Raw genomic sequence first — 24,272 nt, forward strand, 5'->3', positions numbered from 1 at the left:
TGCTGCCCAAGAAGACCGAGAGCCACCACAAGGCCAAGGGCAAGTAGAAGCCTGGACTAGTTTGCAGCAACTTAATCCCAACGGAACCAAAGGCTCTTTTCAGAGCTACCTACACTTTTGTGAAAGAACTGAGCACTGTTTAGTGTGATTTCTCGTCTTTTGCCTATTTCTAAACCACTCCAGCGGTTACTTAGGTCAGTCTTTGGTGACTCGGCTAGGTAATGACAGTTGTCAACTTTTAAAAAACCGTGGATAATGTTAAGAGCATTAAAGTCTTAATATTTTAAGATTAATACAAGAAGACTTGTATCTTAAAGTTGACATTTTATCCAAGTTTGTTGAGTTCTGTATGGTTAACTGGCGGGTTTTACTATTGCCCCACCATTTTTAGTCTGCTGAGAATCAAACCTGACTGTTTAAGGCCAAGTGTTTTCTGGGTCTTGGTAAATGGCAAACGGAGCATTCAATCTTTAATCCAAATGTAGATCAATGACTTGGATTCTTTATTTCCGAGAAACATCTCTGGAATCAGGATAATTCAGTTGCACTCTAATGATCGAGTTGAGAGAATAGTTCTTAGATTAATTGGAACAATTAATTATGGTGCCAGGTAGTTCTCTGAAGTATTTTCTGGAAGTTCATTGAAATTAAAATTTCTTGAGCTTTCTCAATCCCGGCTACACAAATTGGTTTAGTATAGAGATGACCATTAATTTGTTTTAGCATGCTGAATTACACTTTAAAAATGTCTTTGACTCGATGTTTTGAACCTGCTGTAAATAAATCAGATCTGGATGTACGAATGGAGTAGATTACTTAAGGTAAATGAATTATGTTTCTAGAGTGTTAAGAAAAGTCAGTTAAGGTGCAATGGAATTACTTTAATCTGAACGTGAAAATTTCACAAAAGGTTTTCTTTGACATTTTTAGACCTTGAATTTCTCACATGCTAATCAGCTTTTCTTGGTTAAAAAAATGCAAAAGTTTTAAGAATTTAAGCGGTGAAATAATAGAAAATTGAGGGGAGGGAGAGGTATCTATGGTTGTGCTGTCCAGTATTGTATCCACTAGCCAATTGTGGATAGTGACCATTGGAAATCCCGTAGGCTGAATTTTATGTAAAATCACATTGGATTTGGAAAAATCAGTGCCCTAAAGTGTAAAATACGTAACCGTTTTTATATTGATTACATATTGAAATATGTTGGCTATATTGCATTAAGCAAAATATTAAAATTAGTTTTTCCTTGTTTTGTTCTAATGTCGCTCCTAGATAAATGTGAATTACTTATGTTCTTATTTATCTCCACTGGAAGTCGCTCATACAGCGAACAACTGTAGCGAAAATATAAAATAAAATAGTATGGAGGCTATGAACCGCTACCACTGTCAGGAATTGGTGAGCAACAAAAGTTCGAGTCCTTGGCCAATCCGGTTACAGTTGGGTGGGTCTTCAGCATACTTTTGTCCAATCAGCTTTAGACTCTCACTATAAATAAGCGGCTAGCTTTCTGTTTCCCCTTAAGTGCATCCAGCTCTGAAGGCATGGCGCGGACGAAGCAGACGGCCCGCAAGTCCACCGGCGGCAAGGCGCCGCGCAAGCAGCTGGCCACCAAGGCTGCCCGCAAGAGCGCCCCGGCCACCGGCGGCGTGAAGAAGCCGCACCGCTACCGGCCCGGCACCGTGGCCCTGCGCGAGATCCGCCGCTACCAGAAGTCCACCGAGCTGCTGATCAGAAAGCTGCCTTTTCAGCGCCTGGTGCGCGAGATCGCGCAGGACTTCAAGACCGACCTGCGCTTCCAGAGCTCCGCGGTGATGGCGCTGCAGGAGGCCTGCGAGGCCTACCTGGTGGGGCTCTTTGAGGACACCAACCTGTGCGCCATCCACGCCAAGCGGGTGACTATCATGCCCAAGGACATCCAGCTCGCGCGTCGCATCCGCGGCGAGAGAGCTTGAGTCTCAAGGACTCACCCATTACATACCCAAAGGCTCTTTTCAGAGCCATCCACGTGCGCGCTAAAAAGATCTGTTTCTCTGAGGAATTATTCCTGCCTGGTGCTTGTTTCGCCTATAATAGATAGGGCCTGTTTCCAGACGTTATACAATATGTTTTCTAAGGCTCGGCCTGTTAAAATGCTAATTTGGGGAGTCTTAACGGTTGAAAATATCCGGCATCTTTCTGTAAGCATTGGGTGTAGCCATTAAGTTCCTTCATGTGTTACCCGCCCGGCTCCCGCGCCCAGTTTTGACTGGATGGTGCTTCTAATTTTCTACTAACCTGTACTGTGGTCTGTGTGCATTTCTTGCCAACACAACAAGAAAAGGAAGGTCTTGAAGTTGGAAAAATTCAGGTTAATGTAGCTCATGCTGGCTAAAGTAAAAATATTCCCCCCCCCCCCCCCCCGCTTCCTAAGCAGTGTTAACTTTTTGAAATTTTCAAGCCGTATTTTGGGCCTTTTTAAACTACTTATGTGTAGTTAATGATAGATGGTTTGGGGTCAAAAGTCGTCTGGAGGGAGAGCCCGCCAGAGAATATTCCCTTGGAAGCCCCCAGCTGTGAAAATATGTGAGAGAAATGTTTTCTCTGTTGACTTTTGACAGTGGCTGAAACATTGAACTGTCTCAGGAGTATCCAAAATTAAGATTGCTTCGTATGGAAGCCAGTTCTTTTGAGCATAGGATAAAATAGGTCTTTGCTTAAATGTTACCTTCTTTCTCACTGAGGCCTTGTATGACTAAATGAAATCTATATAATCCCTACCTTTTTTTTCACGCTAGACTTTGTCACTATATGCTGTACCATAGTTTGCTGTGTATTGTCTGATTGTTCTAAAATACAGGCTCATGAGAGGAGGAATTTCTGTTTACTTGCATATCTCCAGTAACATAGCAGCTTTTGATCAGTATTTTTTGGATAAATGAATGAATGCATGGCTATATGATAGTAAGAAAACACAACTGCATGGAAAATCCCAAATGAAAGAAATACATCAGCTTGCTAGGTGTGCTAAAATCAGCTACTTGTAGGCCATGACAGCCCTTACCTCATCCATTCTTGTTTTCAGAATGCTAGGTTTCTGTAACTTGTATTCTGTGAACTCTCTTGCATTCTCATAAGTATTCAAGAATTTACCTGGTAAGTTGGCTTGTGTATGTGTGTTTTCATCTGTCTCTCCTCAGCTTAGTGTTTGAAGCTTGTAAGTGGAAAGATCATAGTATTTTTAGAGTTTTTAAAAGCAAGTTTATCTTGTTTTAGTTGGTTACTTATGTGTGTTTGCTTATTAGAATTGGTTACATTCTTAATATACTTTTTTGGAAATTCCGTAACAACATCACTACTGCAACCTTCACAATCTGCTCATCCTCATCTTGTGTGTGGGTCCGTGATTCCATATTTCCACAGATGGAATTTACAACGATAATTTATAATTAATATTTTACAAATTAAAATAAAGCTTTAATTCTTTTTATTGGAATCAACACCCTAGGCAAAACAAAATAAAGTGTTCCCTTCTCAGAAATTAGCTTTCTTCTGAAAAGGAAGATACTGTATTTGGAGGAGGAAAGCAATGCCTCTAGGACACTTAGGGGGGCAACTGCTGAACTGATGGGTATTGTTGGTATTATTGAGTGTGTAAGTGCATTCCTTCTTTCTGTGCTGGGAAACTAAGAGCTAGTAATAAATCAGGAAGTGCTCATACAGAGATTGCCTGGTATGTACTGAGCAGCACTCTTGCTGGCTGGGTAGTGCATCCTCTCCTGGAGATATGCAGCAAATATACTCCCAATTAACTTTTCAGTTATGATTACATGAGGCATTATTTATTTAGAGGATAGTGAGTAGTTCCAGTTATGTGGAAATGAATACTATGTCTTTTCAAAACATTCTATGTACTGAATTACAATAGTCTGTTAATCATCCAAGTAAGCTCATTTGAGGTCAGGAGTTCTCGATCAGCCTGACCAACATAGTGAAACACCATCTTTACTAAAAATACAAAAAAAATTAGCCAAGTGTGGTGGCATGTGCCTGTAGTCCCAGCTACTCAGGAGGCTGAAGCAGGAGAGCAACTTGAACTCAGGAGGCCAGGGTTGCTGTGAGCCAAGATCACACCACTGTGCCCCAGCTTGGGTGACATAGGGAAACTCTGTCTCAAAAACACAAAGCAAACAAACCAAAACCCCCGAAAAAAGGACATAATTCTTGTGTCTGACTTTCCTGAGATGCAAAACTGGTAAGTGGCATAAATGTTCCAATTATTTTCAAAGATATGCCCATATAGAAATATGGACAATAGGCAGGCCGTGGTGACTCACACCTGTAATCCAAGCACTTTGGGAGGCCAAGGCGGGCTGATCGTTTGAGTCCTGGAGTCTGAAAACAGCCTGGGCAACGTGGCGAAACCCCAACTCTCCAAAAATAAAAAAAAAAGCTGGGCATGGTTGCGAGCGCCTGTGGTCCCAGCCACTCAGGAGGCTGGGGTGGGAGAATTGCTTGTGCCCAGAAGTCAGAGGTTGCAGTGAGTCAAGATCATATCACTGCACTCCATCCTGGGTGAGAGGAAGACCCTGTTTCAAAAAACAAAACAACAAAACAAAAAACAAAATTAAAAAAAGGATAATATGAGAAACTTTGACCTCATTGTTCTCAAAACAGCCTTTGTTTTTTCTCAGAAGAGATAATATTTTTTGCAAGTGTAGGTGTTCACGCATTAATACTCATAGAATCAACTTGGTAAGTATTCAGTACCATCCTTATCATGAATCATCACCAGCTTAGACTACTGTGCTTGGCCATCTACTTATCTGGCAGTTACTAAGTATTTAACTCATTTACTAATTGTAACAACGTTTATGGGATACATTTGTAACATGAGAACACCCAGATACAAAAAGGGTAACTAAATACAGAATTGAACAGAAGAGTATCAGAACACATACAATGAAGGTAACTATTATTTTTAACATGTTATTTCAGCAGTGCACTAACATATATACATGTGATTATTGGGTCACTACAGAACATGTATATGTTGTAAAGACCCTTAAGACTTCTAATGCCAGTTTTTTTTTTTTCTATTCCAAACTCAAGTGCAAAAATTAAAAACACAAAACATGACCCATGTACACATTGGCAAACATAATTGCATGTTTTTGTTTAAATATACCTCTTGAGTTGTTTATATTTAAACAAAGGAGGTATATTTGTTTAAATATACCTCCTTTCCTAGAGGCAAGGAAATAGGGCTGAGGCTGAGGAGTCCACCCTCAAGTTTACCATCTAGATTAAAAAACTATAAAGAAGTATACTGTGTAGTAGCAACCTGTGATTTTCCTAGTAAGCATATTAAAAAACCAAATACTCTATTCCTTGCGCCTCAGTGAGTTTCCCAGAACATTTATGAAACCCACCAGTACTCTAACTTAATAAGAGCTTGGATTTTTATTGTCAAAGTTTTGTCCCAGTAAAGTGCCTTGATCTTCTATGAGGTTACCACAAGCTGGCCTGGCGCGGTGGCTCACGCCTGTAATCTCAACATTTTGGGAGGCCCAGGCGGGTGGGGTGGATCACTTGAGGTGAGGCGTTTGAGACCAGCCTGACCACCACGGCAAAACCCCTGAAAATACATGTTAGCTAAGGCGCCCCGTAAATACCTACATTAAGGGCTAAATTTAAAAAAAAAATCTCGAAGTTCTGGCAACGTAGACAGAGAGACTGAAGATTGAAACCCAAACTTCAAGAGTGTATCATGGAGTGGTAAAGCAACTGAAAACCTGAGTTGTGTCATCCTTTTATGATTAATGAGGTGGCTCTGAAAAGAGCCTTTGTTTCATGCGCTTTCAGGCTCGATCTTTACTTAGTCTTGTGGTGGCTCTCGGTCTTCTTGGGCAGCAGCACGGCCTGGATGTTGGGCAGGACGCCGCCCTGCGCGATGGTGACCTTGCCCAGCAGCTTGTTGAGCTCCTCGTCGTTGCGGATGGCCAGCTGCAGGTGGCGCGGGATGATGCGGGTCTTCTTGTTGTCGCGGGCCGCGTTGCCCGCCAGCTCCAGGATCTCGGCGGTCAGGTACTCCAGCACCGCAGCCAGGTAGACCGGCGCGCCGGCCCCGACCCGCTCGGCGTAGTTGCCCTTGCGGAGCAGGCGGTGCACGCGGCCCACGGGGAACTGGAGACCAGCGCGAGAAGAGCGGGTCTTGGCCTTGGCGCGGGCTTTGCCGCCCTGCTTGCCGCGTCCGGACATGGCAATAGCCCTGTAAGTACAGTCAGCAACGACTGGGAGAAAAACAGAAAACGCAAATTTTATAGCCTCTGCTGGGCGCGAAAAGGAAGCTGTGCCATTGGCCAACGTTTCATTTTTGTTTAGTCCAATGGGACTCAATTGCGCAGGATGCCTATTGTGATTGGGCAGAGCTGGCATCTGACGTCATCCGCGGATAACCACCAATCATCAGAGACCTTCCCCCACCTCTTCCGCATAAACCGTTACATAAAAAGAGGAGACCACGTTCTTGTTCTGCTCTTTGCCAGCGTTATCTCACCATGCCTGACCCGGCCAAGTCCGCTCCCGCCCCGAAGAAGGGCTCCAAGAAGGCGGTGACCAAGGCGCAGAAGAAGGACGGCAAGAAGCGCAAGCGCAGCCGCAAGGAGAGCTACTCCGTGTACGTGTACAAGGTGCTGAAGCAGGTGCACCCCGACACCGGCATCTCCTCCAAGGCCATGGGCATCATGAACTCCTTCGTCAACGACATCTTCGAGCGCATCGCGGGCGAGGCTTCCCGCCTGGCGCATTACAACAAGCGCTCGACCATCACCTCCAGGGAGATCCAGACGGCCGTGCGCCTGCTGCTGCCCGGGGAGCTGGCCAAGCACGCCGTGTCGGAGGGCACCAAGGCCGTCACCAAGTACACCAGCTCCAAGTAAATTCTGAAACTCTTTGTCAAACCCAAAGGCTCTTTTCAGAGCCACTCACTATAATCTACAGAAGAGCTGGTTCGCTTTTCCTGTAGCTGCGGGTGACAGGTCATGATGGAGTTTGTTGATCTATTCGCTAAATTAATCTACCTCTTGGAAAGCCTTTTCAAGTGAAAAGTACACGAGTTACGGGCATATAGCTGCCAACACCATGGAGGGTCCGACCTTGGCGTTTGAGGGCATAAGCTAGGTCCATAGCAGTGACTTGTGCTTTGCTTGCTCCGTGTAACCCGGATCCACGTTACCCGGAAATGCGTTCAGCATCCACGGGTGTTAAGAAGATGAGATCAGAAATGCGTTTGACACCGCGGGATAGTCTCCGGATTGTGGATTTCGCGATGTCTGGATGTTGGTAGCACCGCGCGGCGGCGTCCCGTTCACCTAGTCCCTTCGCACTCGAGCAACCAGGCATGATTTTGAGGCACGACAAACGACCCAAGGTAAACACAAAAACGGCACTAGGGAAACAAGTCTGACTTTTTTTTTTTTTTTTTTTAATCTTTCCGACTAAACTAGAAATGAGGCATGGGCGAGATGGCTCATGCCTGTAATCCCAGCACTTTGGGAGGTGGAGGCGGGCGGATAGCTTCAGCCCAGGAGTTCAAAACCAGCCTGGGCAACATAGTAAAACCCCGTCTTTACAAAAAGTACAAAAATTAGCCAGGAGTAGTGGCGCGCCCGTTGTCCCAGCTACCTAGAAGGCTGATGTGGGAGGATGGCTTGAGCCTGGAAAATGGAGGTTGTTGTGAGCTGAGATGGCACCACTGCACTCCAGCCTGGAGGATAAAGCCAGACCTTGTCTCAAACAAAAAAAAAAAAAAAAGAAAGAAAGAAAGTAATCAGTAAAAGGTTAACATCTTGCCTTCTATTTGCAAATGACTTTACTATCAAAAGGTGGCAATGTAGACTTTTAAATGTTTTTCTTGCTGTTACTCAAACCCAACTATTTTTCTTATAATGTTTACCATCTAATTTACTAACATTTTATTAAGCTTCTGCTATTCATCATAAGCCAGTCATAGTATTCTGCTACAGGAATGGAAAATCCTGAATAAGGCTCCCAGACCTTAATCCTCAATCATTGCTGGCGCCTCCGCAAATTGGTAGTGCTTTCATAAAGGAAAATTTGGTAATCTCAAAATTTTTAAATGTACCTATCTTTAGATCAGAAATTTTACCCCTAGGAAGTTACCATTTATGAAAATATGCAAAATAACATGTACAGGGTCTTGAGTAGCACAATTTGTAGTATAAGACTAGAAGCAATTTGACTGATTAGCAATTACTTACAATACATTCTAGTTAGAAAAAAAGGCTGCTTTTTATAATTATTTATTGCTTATTACATGCATGATAAATGTCCTAAAAAGCTCTCTACATACAGTAAATCATTTAACTTTAATAACAACTTTATGATAAATTACTATTTTTATATCCATTTTACAGAACATAAAATGGGGGTTCAGAGAGTTTGCGTGAATTGCCTCAAGTGTGAAATTGTACAGTGTGAAAGTTATCAATCCAAATGAAATCACTAATGTTAAGAAAATTCTGACAAATAGAGCCAAGAAAGGCCATGAAGAGAAGGTTCTCATGCTTATATGCCCATTAACAAAAACTGCTACAAAAGACTGTAAGAACCACAACCTTAAACATGGGCCATGAAAACCTTACACAATAAAATACTTCTACAATGCCATCTGCCCAATAAATGCCTGCCGAACCTCAGACAGGCATCACCCTTGTTATTGTAACCCTCCTCATTTTTTTCTTTAAAAACCTTTGCCTTCCTTTACCTCCCTGAATACACATGTACTTTATAGCATGTGGATCCCCACTGCAATGCTTTATTCCCAAAAACATATATTTTCCTTTAGAGAGCCTCTGTGTTTGTTCCTTAGGTTGATAACAGGTAAGGAATAGTGAAAATATGATTGAAAACCAGCAGTCTGATTTCAGAATCCCTATTTATAACCAGTGTTTACTATACAGCCTCTTCAGGTACTAATAATGGGCTGATCCAAAATTTACTGTCAAATGCAAAAAAAGCAAGATATATGATAATGTGCAGTAGAATTTTGTGTGTATTTGTGTGTATATATAAATGTTAAATGTTTCTGAAAGGATACTAGGTAAATTGCTAACAACCGTGGCCTCTGAGGAAAGAGGAAGCTGAATGTCCTGGAGGCAGGGTTGGATGGAAGATCTTTTCATTGTAATCTTTTTTTGGTCTTGAATTTTGAATCCTATGTGTGTGTTGTCCATTAATAAATAAATAGTGTAAAGAACCCCTTTATTAGTAAAGCACACTTTGTAGTAAGATGAAAAATGTTGCAGTACAGATATGAATAAAAAGCCTAAGAAGCACAGAATAAATCATATTACTGGTGGGATTGGGAAGAGTGCCAAATAGCATTCCAACAATAAGAAAATGGGTGTCATGGCCTGGCGCGGTGGCTCCCGCCTATAATTCCAGGACTTTGGGAAGCCGAGTCGGGCTGATCACCAATGGTCCGGAGTTGAGACCAGCCTTGCCAACATGGTGAAACCCCGCCTCCACTAAAAATTCAAAAAAATTAGCTGGCCATGGTACATGCCTATAGTCCCAGCTACTCAGGAGGCTGAGGCACGAGAATCACTTGAGGAGAGAGAGAATCTAACACATTAGATCACATCCTTTGATTGTCTTCATGAAGGAGAATTGTAATTCCATAGCTTCAACGAGGAGGGACCATGCCCTTACATTTTTTCATGAATGATTCTGTTAATTAAAATTTTATGGCCAGGTGTCATTGTGGCTCATGCCTGTAATCCCAGCAATTTGAAAGACCAAAGTGGGCAGATCCCTTGAGGCCAGGAGTTTGAGACAGCCTGGCCAACATGGTAAAAACTCTGTGTCTACTAAAAAATTTTTAAAATTAGGCGGGAGTGGTGTCATGTGCCTGTAATCCCAGCTACTCCGGAGGCTGAGACTGGAGAATCGCTTGAACCCTGGAGGTGGAGGTTGCAGTGAGAGGAGGTGGTGCTACTATACCCTGGTCGATAGAGTGAGACCCTGTCCCCTCCAAAAAACAAAAGACTTTATTTCCAAGGCTATGTTCTCAAATGTTATTAGTAGGTATTATAAGAGAGAGCAGGCCTGAATGGATATTTTACATGAAGAAATAGAAAAGACTGGAAGAAGATTTTATTTCAAAGCAGGAAAAGAAGAGGGCATATGTATTCTTCAACAGGGCTTTATCATGTACCCTCTAGGCGATCCTTCTCTCAAATGAATGTTTTGTCTGTTGTCAAGAAAAAGGGTATTTTTTTGTTTTTGTTATTTTCATGTTTACTGTAGGTACATTCCTCAACTTCTTTCATGAAAGCTTTTTCTAAGTTGATTTTTTTCATTACAACCTCATGTTCTCCTGTAAGAACCTACCCTTCAGTCTGTCTCAGAACATATTTGTAATATATGAGCTATAACTGATTAATCATAGCATTTAAGGGTAGAAAACCTTAGTTCATTTGTGCTGCTATAACAGAATATCTGAAACTGAGTAATTTATAAAGAAATTTATTTTTCTCCCAGTTCTGGAGTCTGGGAGTGCAAGATTCAGGTTCCAGAATGTTCCATGGCTGGTCAAGACCAGGTCTCTGCTTCCAAATTGGCACCTTGAATCCTGTGTCTTTAGGAGAGGGTAGTGGGGGGTAACACTAAGTATTCCCATGTTTTCATTTTCAATTTCTAAATGGAGTAAATTTATATTTGAGCAAAAATATGAGGAAAGAAAATGAATTAGCTATGGGGATATCTAGGTAAAGTCATTCCAACATAGGAAATGGTGCCCACAAAGACCTTGGTGTGTTTATCTTATGTATTAGAATAATAGCAAAACGCTAACTTTGCTGAAGTAGAATGAGTGATACTTTAGTGAACATATCAGTTATCTATTGCTACAAATATACATCTTAATAAACCACCTCAGTAGCTTAAAACAATTCAGATCTATTTAGCTCCCTAGTTCAAAGCTGGTAGGTTGGGACTGACCAGGCAGTTTGTGTCCCAGCTGGGCCAATCCACATGTCTGGTGAACAATAATCAATCTCCAAATTGCATTATATATTTTTCCAAACCCATAGAATGTGCCACACCAAGAGAACCCTAATGTAAACTATGGATTTTGGTCTAGGGAACTAGCCCCCACACCCCACCCCTGGGTACCCCGAGTTCGGTGGCGACAAAGGAATGAGAAAAAGACAGATAAAGAGAGTTAGTGGGACCAGGGGACCACCACTTCTTACTCTGGAGGCAGTGAAGGCCCCGGGCTCTGGTTTCCACAATATTTATTGAACACAATCACTTTTGTCTATAGTGCGGTGGCAGGGTGAATCGGTGAAGGGAGGCTGTGCGTCAAACATAAAATTGACTGCAGTGGCTGTTTATGTGCGTTTCTCAAGCGCTAAAAGTGTACACTTTTCAACAGACAGTGCAGCTGGTGGGAGCCGGCTTAGCAAGGAGCCTACACAGCTAGTTACACTTCAGTGCTTTAAGGGAGTGTGATGTCCTTGGGCACTATGTTCAGAATATCAGAGCTTAAGTCGCTCTGCTCCTGGGAACATGCTGGCAAAGAGAGGCCTTCCTCCCCAGAGGCCTCCTCAGCCTTCTGCAGTTTATTGTTCCTGATTTCTTTTATACATTACTTAGAAGCAGTGTATTTATACATTACTCATATCCAGTTTATGTAGGCACGCTGTAAGCCCTTCCTCCATTGCTGCTTCCCCCAATATTTTGGGTGATAATGATGCGTCTATGAAGATTCATATGTCCAAATGTGCCACTTAGGTGAGGCTTCTTGATAGTGGGGATCTTGGGGAGGAGCATTAGTCAGGGTGTATATGAGAGCTCGCCCTATACTTTCACCCAATTCTGCTGTGAACCTAAAACTGGTCTAAAAAATAAAGTCTATTTAAAAACAATTTAAAAAAATAGCAAGCAGAAGGAACAAAGGGCTTATTCAAGAATCCTGTTTGTCACATTTGCTAATATCTCCAAAGTCATGATGCTCAGCTAAAAGAAAGAGTGGAAGGGCACTACAAGGTCACCTGAAAAACAGCATGGATACAAGGAAGGGAGCATAGTTGGGGTACTGATTTATTAATTTATCTATTGAGACGAAATTTCCCTTTTGTTGCTGAGGCTGGAGTGCAATGGGACAATCTTGGCTCACTGCAAATTCCGCTTCCTGGGTTCAAGCAATTCTCCTGCCAGAGCCTCCCAAGTAGCTGGAATTTGTATTTTAGGTAGAGACAGGTTTTCTCCATGTTGGTCAGGCTGGTCTTGAACTCCTGACCTCAGGTGATCCACCCGCTTTGGCCTCCCAAAGTGCTGGGATTACAGGTGTGAGCCACTCACCAGACCATAGTTGAGGTTCTTAATTCAATAAAACCACCAGGATGTAGCTAGTTATTTCTGTTGATTTTATACAGAAAGGTCAAAATGAATATAATTTTTTTATTACCTGGTTATACGCTCTTTGTTCTTTGTTGACAAGTATGGAAAAAGTGCGGACGAATTATGCTTTTTCCTCGCCTCCGCTACGTGAAAGACCTGCCCCTGTCTCCAAGACACGTGGTTCACTTGACCCTATCACTGACCACCAGTGACTCTTCCTGCCCACCCTGCCCAGCTTTGTACCCAATAAGGGTCAGAGCATCCAGGCTCTCGGGCCACTGCCGGACTCCGCTTTTTGGGGGGCAGTGGGACCCTGGGCCCAAACTCTCTTTCTCTTGATCTCGGCGTCTTGTGTTTTTACTTCCAGTTTCTCGTCCCTGCACCAGTGGAGAGGGGCTCACGGGACCCTGTAGGGCTGAACCCTACGCTCCCCTAGCGGACCCGGAAGAGAAGTTTCTTTAACACAGTTAAAGAGGAGGACGCCCTAGTACTAAACAAAGAAGCTCTGCAGGTAGGCTGGGCGCTTCGGGAGAGCAGCGTAGCTATGGGTCAGGGTGAAACTAAGCACAACGCTTATTTGAGTTTGTTAAGACAGCTATTAAAAAACTGCGGGGTGGAGGTAAGCGCTCAGAATTTGCTGTTGCTGTTTAATGCAATTGAGCAGTTTTGTCCGTGGTTTCCAGAAGAAGGAACTGTGGAAGAATGGGAAAGAATTGGCAGGGATCTTAAAAAGGCCTCCGAAGAGGGAGCTAAGATCCCAGTACCGGTTTGGTCTGTTTGGGCAAGTGTTAAAACCGCTCTTAAACCATTTCAACCTGACATGAAGCTGAATCGGAGGAGGAGGAGAAATGTAAAAGTTTATTCTTAGAATCAGAGCCGGAGGGCCTAGAGAAAGAGGGAGTAAAAGAGGAGAGAGTGAAACAGAAACAAACAAGTTTTCCTCGTCCTTCTGCTCCGCCTGCTGAGGTTAGCAAATGCTCACCTCCTCCTGCACGTTCAATAGACAGGAAAGATGAAACCGTTCCAAAATGTGCTGCCCAGGTAGTTGGTACTGTGAGGAGTCCTCTAGAAGCCTGTATTCAGAAGGCAAGGGCTGAGGGAGATATGGAGGCGTGGCAGATTCCAGTAAGCGTACCTCAGCAACAGGGTGAAATCGTCACTTTTCCGGCTAAGTTGTTCAAGGAGTTTAAACAAGCCATCAGTCAATATGGCCCAAATTCACCATTTGTACAAACACTGCTAAAAAAGGTGGCTTTTGATTATAGGTTCGTTCCATATGATTGGAACACGCTAGCAAAATCTGTTCTTACTCCTGCTCAGTTCGTACAATTTAAGGCGTGGTGGGAAGATGAGGCTCGGAACCAAGCAAGATGGAATGCACAGGCGCAGCCCCCCATCCCTATCACTGTTGATCAGCTGATGGGAACTGGCCCTGGCTGGGGCAGACTCGGTAATCAAATTGCCATGAGAGATGAGGCTGTTAATCAACCGCGCCTAATCTGTTTGCGGGCTTGGGATAGCATAAATGTTCCTGGGGAGAGATTCCCTTCCTTCACTTCTGTCCGCCAAGGACCCGAGGAGCCTTATCCTGATTTTATTGCCCGACTTCAGCAGGCAATAGAGAAGGCTGTCTCGGACAGGTGCGCCCAAGACCTGCTCAGGAAACTTCTTGCATATGATAATGCAAATGCTGACTGTCCGGCGGCTCTTGCGTCCCTTAGAGGAAAGGCAGATCTTGCAGAATACATAAAGGCTTGTCATGGCATTGGAGGATACCTGCACAAGGCCACCGTTTTGGCCCAGGCCATCGCAGGACTAACAGTGGGAAAAAATATGCCTCCTTTTTCAGGATCTTGTTACAATTGTGGGCAATTTGGACATACAAAAAAGGAATGCAGAAAAGGAAATCTTAAAATGAGGACTCCCAATATGGGGAAGGAAAAGGATCCTGGTGTATGTCCTCGATGTAAAAAAGGAAACCAGTGGGCAAAGCAATGTCGTTCTAAGTTTGATAAAGATGGGCAACCATTGTCGGAAAACGGGAAGAGGGTCCGGGTCCCTCAAGTAACCGGGGCGTGTCCAGCTCAGCCAATACCTCTACAAAGGTACAATTGTCCCCCGCCACAGCAGGCAGTGCTGCCGTAAATCTCTGCAGCACTACCCCAGTCTCCCTCCTCCCAGGGGAGCCTCCAAAGACAATTCCTACAGGAGTTAGGGGACCTTTGCCTTCCGGTACAGTTGGATTGTTACTTTGTGGATCAAATTTAAATTGAAAGGGTGTTACTGTGCATTCTGGAGTAATTAATTCTGATTACACAGGAGAAGTTCAATTGCTTATTAGTTCATCAGTCCCATGGTCCGCGTCCCCAGGGGAAAGGATTGCTCCATTATTGCTTTTACCATATGTTAAATTTAAAAATACCACAGGAAAAAAGAAGGAAAGGCTTTGGCAGCAGTAATAAACAAGGAAAAGCTATTTATTGGGTCAATCAAGTTTCTGAAAAGAGACCTATCTGTACTATAATAAAGGAAAACGTTTTGAAGGATTGGTTGACACCGGAGCTGATATTTCTGTTATAGCCTGGGATCAGGGGCCACAGCAGTGGCCAAAACAAAAAGCTCCTGTTGGTATTGTGGGGGTAGGAACCACCTCTGAGGTTTTTCAGAGTACCATGATACTACCTTGTCAAGGGCCAGATGGACAAGAAGGCACCGTACAACCTATTACCACTCACCTTCCTGTTAATTTGTGTGGCAGAGACTTGTTACAGCAGTGGGGGCTGAAATATCTATCCCACTGGATCAATATAGTGGCCCCAGTAAACATATGATGAGAAACATGGGCTGTATGCCACGAAAAGTTCTTGGAAAAGATGAAAACTGTGGGTAACCCCCCATATAGGCACCGAGGAAGGAGAGCTAAGCAGAATCCTGGCACAATTAGTGCCTAAAGTATATCTCAGTTTATAGCGTTACTACTTAGTTACTTCCTTATATATAATTCTTTATATAATCATATATTAGTTTATAGAATTAGGGCTTGAAGATTATCTCAGCTTATAGTGTTACTACTCAATTAATTCCTTTTGTATAATCCTGTATATATAATCATATATTAGTTTATAGAATTAGGGCTTGAAGAATATCTCAGTTTATAGTGTTACTACTCAGTTATTTTGTTTTATCTAATTCTCTATATATAATCATATTAGTTCATAGAATGAGTGCCTAAAGAATATCTTACCACTCAGTTATTTTCCTAGATATATCTATATCTTAGTTCATAATCGGAGGAATGCCTAGAGCAGACGTGGTACAGAGCATGAATTAAGGAATAAGCAACTTATAGTCAGAGGAATGTCTGGAGCAGACACAGTGCAGAGCATGATTTAAGGGAAAAACAGTTATACCAGGACAAGATTCCATGGCCCAGGTGGCAGCCTTCAGTATCGTAAAGATACCTGCTGTATGGCAGGCTTGGGGCAAGAGCCACTCCTCCTGGTAAAGGAGTTGTAGGACCTTGCGTCCAGTTCTTGTGGAAGGCTGCCCTCAGACTGGCAATCCCTCAAGCATCTGAGAGCTCAAAACCCCTCCGGATAATCGCACCTTCGTGACTGTGAACTTTATCAGCTTTTGTTACTGAGCTGCTGGAAAAGCATTCTCCGATAGAACTCATTGGGAGCTGCCAGCAGGTGGCGGTAGACCCTGTCAGCTCTGTCACTGCTGTGAGACTTAAATGTCCTCCTATAGATCTTCTTAGGAGTAGCATGCCCATAGATAGAAATACTGCACACTGCACACTCTTCACCGGGCACGGCCCACCTCCATGCCTCGGTGATCTAATGGGGGTGGATTCCCTTACTGCACACAGCCCACTTCCTTGACTCAATGACCTAATGGGAATGGACCCCTTGCTGCGCAGTTTCCACCTCCTAGCCTAGGTGACCTGTTGCGGGTGGACCCCTTGTTTTATTGCTCATGACCCTATCACTATCCTTAAAGATAACTTCACTCACTACCCTGCCCTCTAACCTATACACAATAAATCCAGACGCCTCTGGACATTCAGGGCCTCATCTGTCTCTGCTTATAGGTGGCGTGCGGTGCCGCCCAGTCCAGCTGTTTTTTCCTTGTACCTCTGTGTCCTCTCTTTATTTCTCAGATCCTGCGCTTCTGTACAGCATAAGGGACACCCCACCACCCTGTGGGGCCCTTACCTACAAAAATGGCAGAACTAAGCTTTTAGAAATTTGGGGACAGAGGCCAAACTGGACTAGGATATCATTTTTAGGAGCGGCCATTGTTGACCCTCTGGCTCCCATTCCTGTTCCTTGGCTGACTGCCAAACCGGTTTGGGTAGAACAATGGCCGCTGAAGTAAGAAAAGCTGGAGGCTTTCAAACAACTTGTTCAGGAGTGTAAGGATGGCCGAGAGAAAGGAGAGTAGACCCAAAGTCAGGCAACAGGTTTTATTCAGCTGCCGGGCTGCTCCGTAACAATCAGAGGAGGCAGCTCCGAGCTTAGAAAACAAGGGGCTAAAAGGTCTGAGAGGAGCGTGAGGGAGTTTCAGGACTGAGGTCATCTATCTGCTGGTAACAGGCACAGAGATAGTTTGTCACCTTGTAACAGACCCACAATACGTCATCCTGTGACTTTTATGGCGGCAGATTTTAAAAAAAGAGAAACCAGGATTTTTTACAGACGTGACAAACAGTAATTTACAAGTGTGGGTAACTAACATGTGTTTTCCCCGTCCTGGAGCTGCCCGGATGCCTGTCATCAGGCTTTGTTTAATGGCAGCGCGTCTGGTAGCCTTGATGTGGCCCCTTGGTAGGGGCTCAGGAATGCAGCTGCAGAGCAAGCAGAGTGGGGGAAGGGGGCAGCTTCCACGGAGGGGGTTTTCTGAGGCAGCCTGTCCCTAACAAGGAGCAATTACAAAAGGACATATAGAACTTCCTTTTCCCCTTGAAATTCAGCTGTATTTGTAATTAGAAAGAAGTCAGGAAAACAGAGAATGTTAAGATTTAAAAGCTGTTACTGCAGTCATTCAACCCATGGGAGGGCTCCACCACGGCTACCTTCTCCAACCATGACTCCAAAAAATCGGCCTCTCAGTAATAGATCTTAAAAACTGTTTTTTCATCATTCCTTTAGCTGCTTAAGATTATAAAAAATTTGATTCTACTATCCTGGTAGTGGATAAAATTCAGTTAGTTGAAACAAAAATTCAGCAAGCCCAGGTAGAATGCATAGATCCTCACCAACTTTTACAGGTGTTAATTTTCCCAACTAAACATTCCCCGCAGGAGTTATTGTTCAACAGAATAATTTAGTAGAATGGCTTTTTCTGCCTTACAGCACATCAAAAGCGCTTACCATATATTTGAATCAAATTACCATGCTTGTAGGACAGGAAAAACTGAACTACAAAACTGTATGGATATAACCCAGTAAAATTATTGTTCCTTTAGACAAATATCAAATTCAACACACCTATATGAATTCACAAAATTGGCAGGTTAACTTGGCAGGTTTCATTGGAATAATTGAAAATTATTATCCTAAAAATAAATTTTTTCAGTTTTTAAAATTAACCTCATGGGTACTACCTTCTGTCACTCAAAGATATCCCATGGAAGGGGCTGTCACTCTTTACTAATGACTGCAGCAGTGGCAATGGTGCTTTTGTGGGGCTGCAACAAAAAGTGTGGCAAACTCATTATTTGTCAGCACAAAGAGCCCAGTTAACAGCGGTAATTAAGGTTTTACGAACATTTAAACAACCTGTAAACATAATTTCTAATTCAGCCTATGTAGTGCAAGCAGCTCTAAATACTGAATGTGCTTTAATTCAGATGTGACAGATGACCAGCTTAATTTTTATTCAACTCCTTACAGCAAGCAGCACAACAAAAAGTTTCCTTTTCATATTGCTCACCATCAGAGCACAGAACTCTCCCAGGCCCTTTAACTAAATTTAATCAAAAAGCAAATGCGCTTGTCTCTACGGTCTTTCCTGACGCAGCATTCTCACATAGGAGCCAGGCCCACGGCCTGTAGGCTTTTTATACAAACAACTTACCCTCACAGTCCCGGGCTGGCCCTCATGCCTGCACGCGGCAGCAGCTGCCCCCCCATACTCTTAGAACCCCTCAAAATCACAGGCTCTGCCCCACCTACCCTCTCTAGCTCTCACAGCCTCCAAAGCTGAGTCTCCTCTTCACACCTCCCACGCTTACTTTCAGACCCTCACCTTCTCCAGCTTTATGCAGTCGCCCCCACTGCTTAAACCACGCCTCAGAAAGTCTCTGCTGCTGTGATTTTCCGTCTCACTGCTCAAATTCACTGTACTCATTTACTTCTACATGCCCTGCTTTTGTTTAAGTTGCCGGTTTACACTTTTCCTCCAGGAAATTACAGCTGATATTTCACTCTTAATCTCGCTCCCGTGCTCTGCTCATTCCCAATCTTGTGAACAAAAGTGAGTGGTGACTCTATCACACGCTCCTCATACACGGTGAAAACAACAGCTCTCCCTCCACACAGGCACCCTGCCAAATCCGCCATCACCTTTAACAGCCGCAGCCCTTGCTGGCTCCCTTGGCATTTGGGTCCAAAGCCCCAGCCCCCTTAGAACACTCTCTGACCTTTTCAGTTTACACTTACAGTTCTGACGGGATGGGGCGGACCCCATGGGAGACCCTGCAAGTGCAGAGGCAAGGGTCTGAAGCCTCAGCCTGTTCCCATATGAATACAGAACTAGAAAAGAATTAGAGATACAGTTACATAGTTATTCCTGTATATAATCATAATCACATGGTTATTCATATGGAATCACAGAAATATAAGTATGAATACAGAACTAGCAAAGAATTAGATATAGTTCTTTCCATATTTAACCAAATAATCGCATAGTTATTCATATTTAATCACAAATATACTCAATATAACCTTTTAATTTAACTAATGACTATCAGGTTATGAAGCATGGAGCTGAGGTGACATTGTGAACAAAGCGATCGTAAGGCAAGATGCTCTAAGCCCTCTGTCATGCCCGCATAAGGGCTGCTGGAGGGCATCTCGGCTGTGTGGCAGCGCCAACTCTGGGAAAGTGCCTGCTGTTTAGCCAGCTAGGGAAGGAGACGTCCAAAATGACCGAGAAGTCTCCTTCCTCGGGGGAGTTAGGAGAAAACTCCGCTCCTCCAAGCTCTTGCGGCGGGCCTGGCAGCCGCCAGGCAAACCCACACACATGGGGGGCTTGACGGTATCTATGCGGTGCCAGCTTCAGCAGTCACCCTGCGTGTCTACTCTCATGTTCCGCTTCTGCACCTGGCTCCTCTTTTTCTTAGAAGATAGAGTCAGTAAAAGTAACATAAACCTTAATGTCTTTGTTCTTTCTTGACAAATATGAGAAAAGTGCTGATGCATTAGGTTTTCTATTCACCTCAGTTACGTGAAAGACCTGGGCCCCTATCTCCAAGACTCGTGATGTACCTGAGCCCGTCACTGGCCACCAATGACTCATCCTGCCTACTCTGCCCCGGCTTTGTACTCAGTAAAAGTCAGGGTGCCCTGGGACTCGGGGCCAGTGCCCGACTCCGAGCTTTTGTTGGCAGTGGACCCCTGGGCCCAAACTCTTCCTCTCGATCTCTGTGTCCTGTGTCTTCATTTCCACAGTTTCTCATCTCCCCGCCAGTGGAGAGGGGCTCACAGGACCCTGTAGGGCTGAACCCTACAGTTCTGTCTAAGCCAAGGGCCTTTTCTCCTCTGTGGTACTTCTTACCTCTGCCTTCCTACCAACTGGACAGGCACTTGTATCCTAGTTTCTCTTATTTCCAAAATTCAGTTTGCCAACAGGGACAAAAGCCTCCCTGTTCCCCTTGTGGTCCTGACGAGACCCACGCGGGTCATTCCATCAATCCCCTTCCTTGCAGGGTTAGGAATTACTACTGCCCTCGGCACAGGCACAGCAGGCCTCAGCACTTCAACCACCACCTTCCGTAGCCTCTGATGATTTCTCTGCTAGCATTGCAGAATTAACTCAATCGCTATTCCTTCTTTAAGCTCAAGTAAATTCCCTAGCTGTAGTTGTCCTCCAAAACCGCAGAGGTCTTGATTTACTGACTGCTGAAAAAGGATGTCGTTGTCTACTCCTAAATGAAGATATTTTTTTTTAATGTAAACCAGACTGGCCTCATATATGACGCCATCAGTAAATTGAAAGACCCCAAAAGCTTGCCAGTCGGGCAAATGGTTACTCTGGTCCTGGCTGGACTGGCTGGACACTCTAACTGGGAGTCAACTTCTTACTCCTCTGATACTGTCTTTCTTCTCTTATTTGGACCTGTGTGTTCCGATTAATCTCTCAGTTCTTACAAAATCATATATAAGCAATAACTAATCAATCAGTATGACAAATGCTCCTTCTAACAACCCAACAATATCACCCCTTGCCCTGAGATCTCCCAGCAGTCTAAATTCTTTATTTTTAGGTGTTCACACCACCCCCAATCCCACTCAAAGAAGCCCTGAGAAGCATCGCCCCATCACCCCTCCACGCCGGCCTTCCTAATATTCCACTGCCCTCCACTCTTCATTTCTTTATCCCTTATATTACTCATGTAAAAAGACAGGAATGGAAGGTCTGACTTGCACCATAAACTGCTTGGTAATCTCTGTGACCTGCGCAGACACTCCGGATGAGTTCTGGAAGAAATGATCAACCCTTCTGCGCCTAACTAACCTGAAACATTCTTCTGTTGTTTGGCTAACCTCCTGACTCCACACCCTATGACCCCCTCCCAGCTTGGTCAACCTCATGAATCCACACCCTACGACCCCCTCCCAGCTGGCAAAAAACCATCATCTGTAACTTTCCAGTGCCCACCCCAAACCTATAAAAACAACTCCTATCCAATCGCCCTCCACAGACACCCTTTTCAGCCTCAGCCCACCTGCACCCAGGTGAATAAACAGCCCCGTTGCTCACGCAAAGCCTGTTTGGGAGTGTCTTCATTCACAGCACAGCTTTTAACATTTGGTGCTGGAAACCCAGGACAAGGGTGCTCCTTTGCGGAGATCAGCCTCCTGTCCCCCTTCCCCTCTGGGAAGAGACCCACCTGAGACCGCAACATATCAGGCCAGACCAGCAGCTCCTGCTTAGCGTGCCGAAGAGCTCCTGCCACCTTCAGATCAGGTAAGCAGTCTCCCCCTCTTTCTCTCTCTTTTCCTTTAGACAACGGGAGACAATTCCCTCCCCCTCCCCACTTTATTTTCACATCCTAAGGAGACACTTCTCTTCCTCTTTCTCTCTTCCCTTTAAGTCTTTCTTTTTCTAGTAGAGATGAAGAGACACCCCGTATTCATGTGGAGCTGGAGGAGACACGTCTCTCCCTCTTGCTCAAGAACTCCGACGTCAGTCACGGACTCAGGAAGACGAGACTCTTCCCGTGGTGTCTGGTCAATCTCGGCATGTCTGCCTTGATCACTGTCCCACGTGCAGCCCAGGAACCAGTCAGGGACACCTACTGAAACGCTGGTGGCTGCTCACTCCTTCTCCTAGTCTCCACTCTACTCCTTTCCTTAAAACTACCTCATTCGCTATGGGCAGCACTCAGCCCTCTGTTCTTCAGTCCTCACCTCTAGCCTGCATCCTAAACCCTAAAACTTCAACTGTCGCCGGATCTGAAACCTGAACATCTCTGTAACACAGCCTGGCCTCAATCCAAATGGCCAGAAACTGGCACTTTCGATTTCTCTATTCTGCCAGACCTAGACAATTTTTGTCAGCAAATGGGCAGATAAATGGTCTAAGGTGCCGGACGTCCAGGCGTCTTTTTAACACTAACCCTCCCTAATCTCTGCTCCGTCTCCCCTTCCATCGGCCCCTCCTGCCCCCAGCAGTAACCCAGAACCCTTGTCCATCGATCCTTCCGACCTTTCTCCTCCCCTCCTGTGCAAACCAGACCCCAATCCAGGCTCAAACCCCCCAGAGCCTCCCTCCTCTTCCTCTGCCCGCACCCCACCACCCTGGGCCCCTCCTGTCACCTCCCACCTCATACCCGGTCCGGCTTACAGTTTAGTCCCATGGCTACCTCCTCGCCCCTGCCCAACAGTTCCCCCTTCGAGAGGAGGCTGGAGCCGAAGGCATAGTTGGGTGCATGTTCCTTTCTCTTTATCTGACCTTTCCCAAATCGGCCAACGTTTAGGCTCCTTTTCATCAGATCCTCCAAGAATTGACTCAGTCCTATAATCTCACCTCGAGTGACTTTAATGCCATCCTTACTCTCACCCCTGAAGAGCGTTTATCACCCAATCAGCCCCTGACATTAAAACGCTCCAAACATTTAAATTTGGCCCTCAAATCCCACAACAGGAACTAACTTGATTTGCCATTAAGGTGTTTAATAACTGAGAAGAAGCTGCCAAACAGTAGCATGTTTCAGAATTACAGATGCTGCCTCTGCTGTGAGACAAACCCCAGCCACACCACTGGCTCACAAAGACTTCAGAGCGCCCAGACTGCAGCGTCCAGCCTCCCCTCCTGAACCTTGCCTCAAGTGTGGGAAACCTGGCCGCTGGGCCAAGGAACACCCACAGCCAGGGACTCCTCCTTAGCCCTGCCCCATCTGTCCGGGGCCCCGGCTGCTGCTCCCAGAGGTCCTGGAGCTCTAACCCAAAGCTCCCAGATCGAATCGGCTTGGCAGCTGAAGACCGACGCTGCCCAAACATCTCCGAGGCCCAGCGGACCATCACGGATGCTTAGCTTTGGGTAACTCTTATGATGGAAGGTAAGTCCATCCCCCTCTTAATCAACACGGAGGCACCCATCCCACGCTGCCTTCTTTTCAAGGACCTGTCTCCTTGGCTTTCATACCTGTTGTGGGAATTGACGGCAAGACCTCCAGGCCTCTCAAAACTCCCCAAGTCTGGTGTCAATTAGGCCAGCACTGCTTTCCACGTTCTTTCCTGATCATCCCCACTTGTCAGTTCCCCTGTGAGTCTGGGATATCTTAGCAAAATTGTCTGCCTCCGTCACTGTTCCTGGGCTACAGCCACACCTCATTGCTGCTCTCCTGCCTGAACCCGTACCTCCCTCAGTAGCTCCTTTTATGTCCCCCTGCCTTAACCCTAGGGTCCAGTTGAGACCAAGGCCCTGTTGGAAATCCCCAAAGCAAAGCCACCCACGTGAGCTCTACCCACTTTGCTGGATCCTAACCTCCTGGGTGCCTTTATCTTCTTAAAAAGACGACTTCTCCATTTTCTCTCACAAGGTTCTTCCTACAGACCAAGCCACAGCCCTCCTCTGTAGGCTTGTAAGATTTTTTGGGTGACGGTCTCAGATCCCCTGTTCTTGGTGTCCTCCTGCCTTTAAGAAAGGAAATCCTCATGCGGGGTATGTTGAGACCTGTCTCTCACCTTATCCCTTAGTCTTCAAACCAGAATGTGCTCCCTAGGACGATAGAGCAAGCTATGTGGGTCCCAGAGGCAGCGGGTCATCTTGCCCTCTGCTCCCCAGAAAGCCCAAACTCACTGTTTAGCCCCTATACCTATCACTGATGGTGTGTGGGATCGGCTTTCCATGCATTAGAACTTCTAGGCCAACATAGTAAATGGGAGAATAGGATTCTAAACCCTCACTGACGGGGGAGCTTTTTGCTTTAATCAGAAGTGGGGACAGCAGGAAACATTAGAAAGCTTTTACACCATCCTTGGCCCCAGGACAACTCTCTCCCTCTTTAAAGTTAATGTGTCCATGAGCACTTTTCAAGCAATTTATCCTTGTAGCGCAATTCTATGGACGGGCTTATGTTAATTGGAATCTGGCCTAAAAACATCAGTGGCACCCCACTATCACATCGCAC

General features: G+C 45.0%; 3 protein-coding genes across 4 annotated transcripts; 2 read left to right on the forward strand and 1 right to left on the reverse strand.

The window, feature by feature from the left end:
* Window positions 1-1,414: 1,414 nt before the first annotated feature.
* On the forward strand, window positions 1,415-22,797 carry LOC116546262 (histone H3.1). 2 transcript variants are annotated; one of them, XM_032272576.1, is made up of 3 exons: window positions 1,415-1,956; window positions 19,286-19,290; window positions 22,784-22,797. In XM_032272576.1, the coding sequence occupies exon 1, from the start codon at window positions 1,546-1,548 to the stop codon at window positions 1,954-1,956; it is 411 nt and encodes a 136-aa protein (XP_032128467.1). In that variant the 5' UTR covers window positions 1,415-1,545; the 3' UTR covers window positions 19,286-19,290; window positions 22,784-22,797. The 2 variants fall into 2 exon arrangements, with proteins under 2 accessions (XP_032128467.1, XP_032128468.1); XM_032272577.1 differs by lacking the exons at window positions 19,286-19,290; window positions 22,784-22,797 and adding an exon at window positions 4,225-4,235.
* Window positions 5,848-6,312, reverse strand: LOC116546261 (histone H2A type 1-J). The gene has a single exon (XM_032272575.1). It carries the CDS (start codon window positions 6,239-6,241, stop codon window positions 5,855-5,857), a length of 387 nt encoding a protein of 128 aa, XP_032128466.1. The 5' UTR covers window positions 6,242-6,312; the 3' UTR covers window positions 5,848-5,854.
* Window positions 6,515-6,963, forward strand: LOC116546264 (histone H2B type 1-H). Its single transcript, XM_032272578.1, has one exon. It carries the CDS (start codon window positions 6,541-6,543, stop codon window positions 6,919-6,921), a length of 381 nt encoding a protein of 126 aa, XP_032128469.1. The 5' UTR covers window positions 6,515-6,540; the 3' UTR covers window positions 6,922-6,963.
* Window positions 22,798-24,272: the final 1,475 nt, after the last annotated feature.

This window comes from Sapajus apella, unplaced genomic scaffold (assembly GCF_009761245.1).
Source record: "Sapajus apella isolate SASKATOON/1434 unplaced genomic scaffold, GSC_monkey_1.0 scaffold728, whole genome shotgun sequence".
NCBI lineage: Eukaryota > Metazoa > Chordata > Mammalia > Primates > Cebidae > Sapajus > Sapajus apella.

Coding starts and splice junctions, on each gene's coding strand:
- LOC116546261 (XM_032272575.1), bottom strand. CDS start 6,241: ATGTCCGGACGCGGCAAGCAGGGCGGCAAAGCCCGCGCCAAGGCCAAG.
- LOC116546264 (XM_032272578.1), top strand. CDS start 6,541: ATGCCTGACCCGGCCAAGTCCGCTCCCGCCCCGAAGAAGGGCTCCAAG.
- LOC116546262 (XM_032272576.1), top strand. CDS start 1,546: ATGGCGCGGACGAAGCAGACGGCCCGCAAGTCCACCGGCGGCAAGGCG.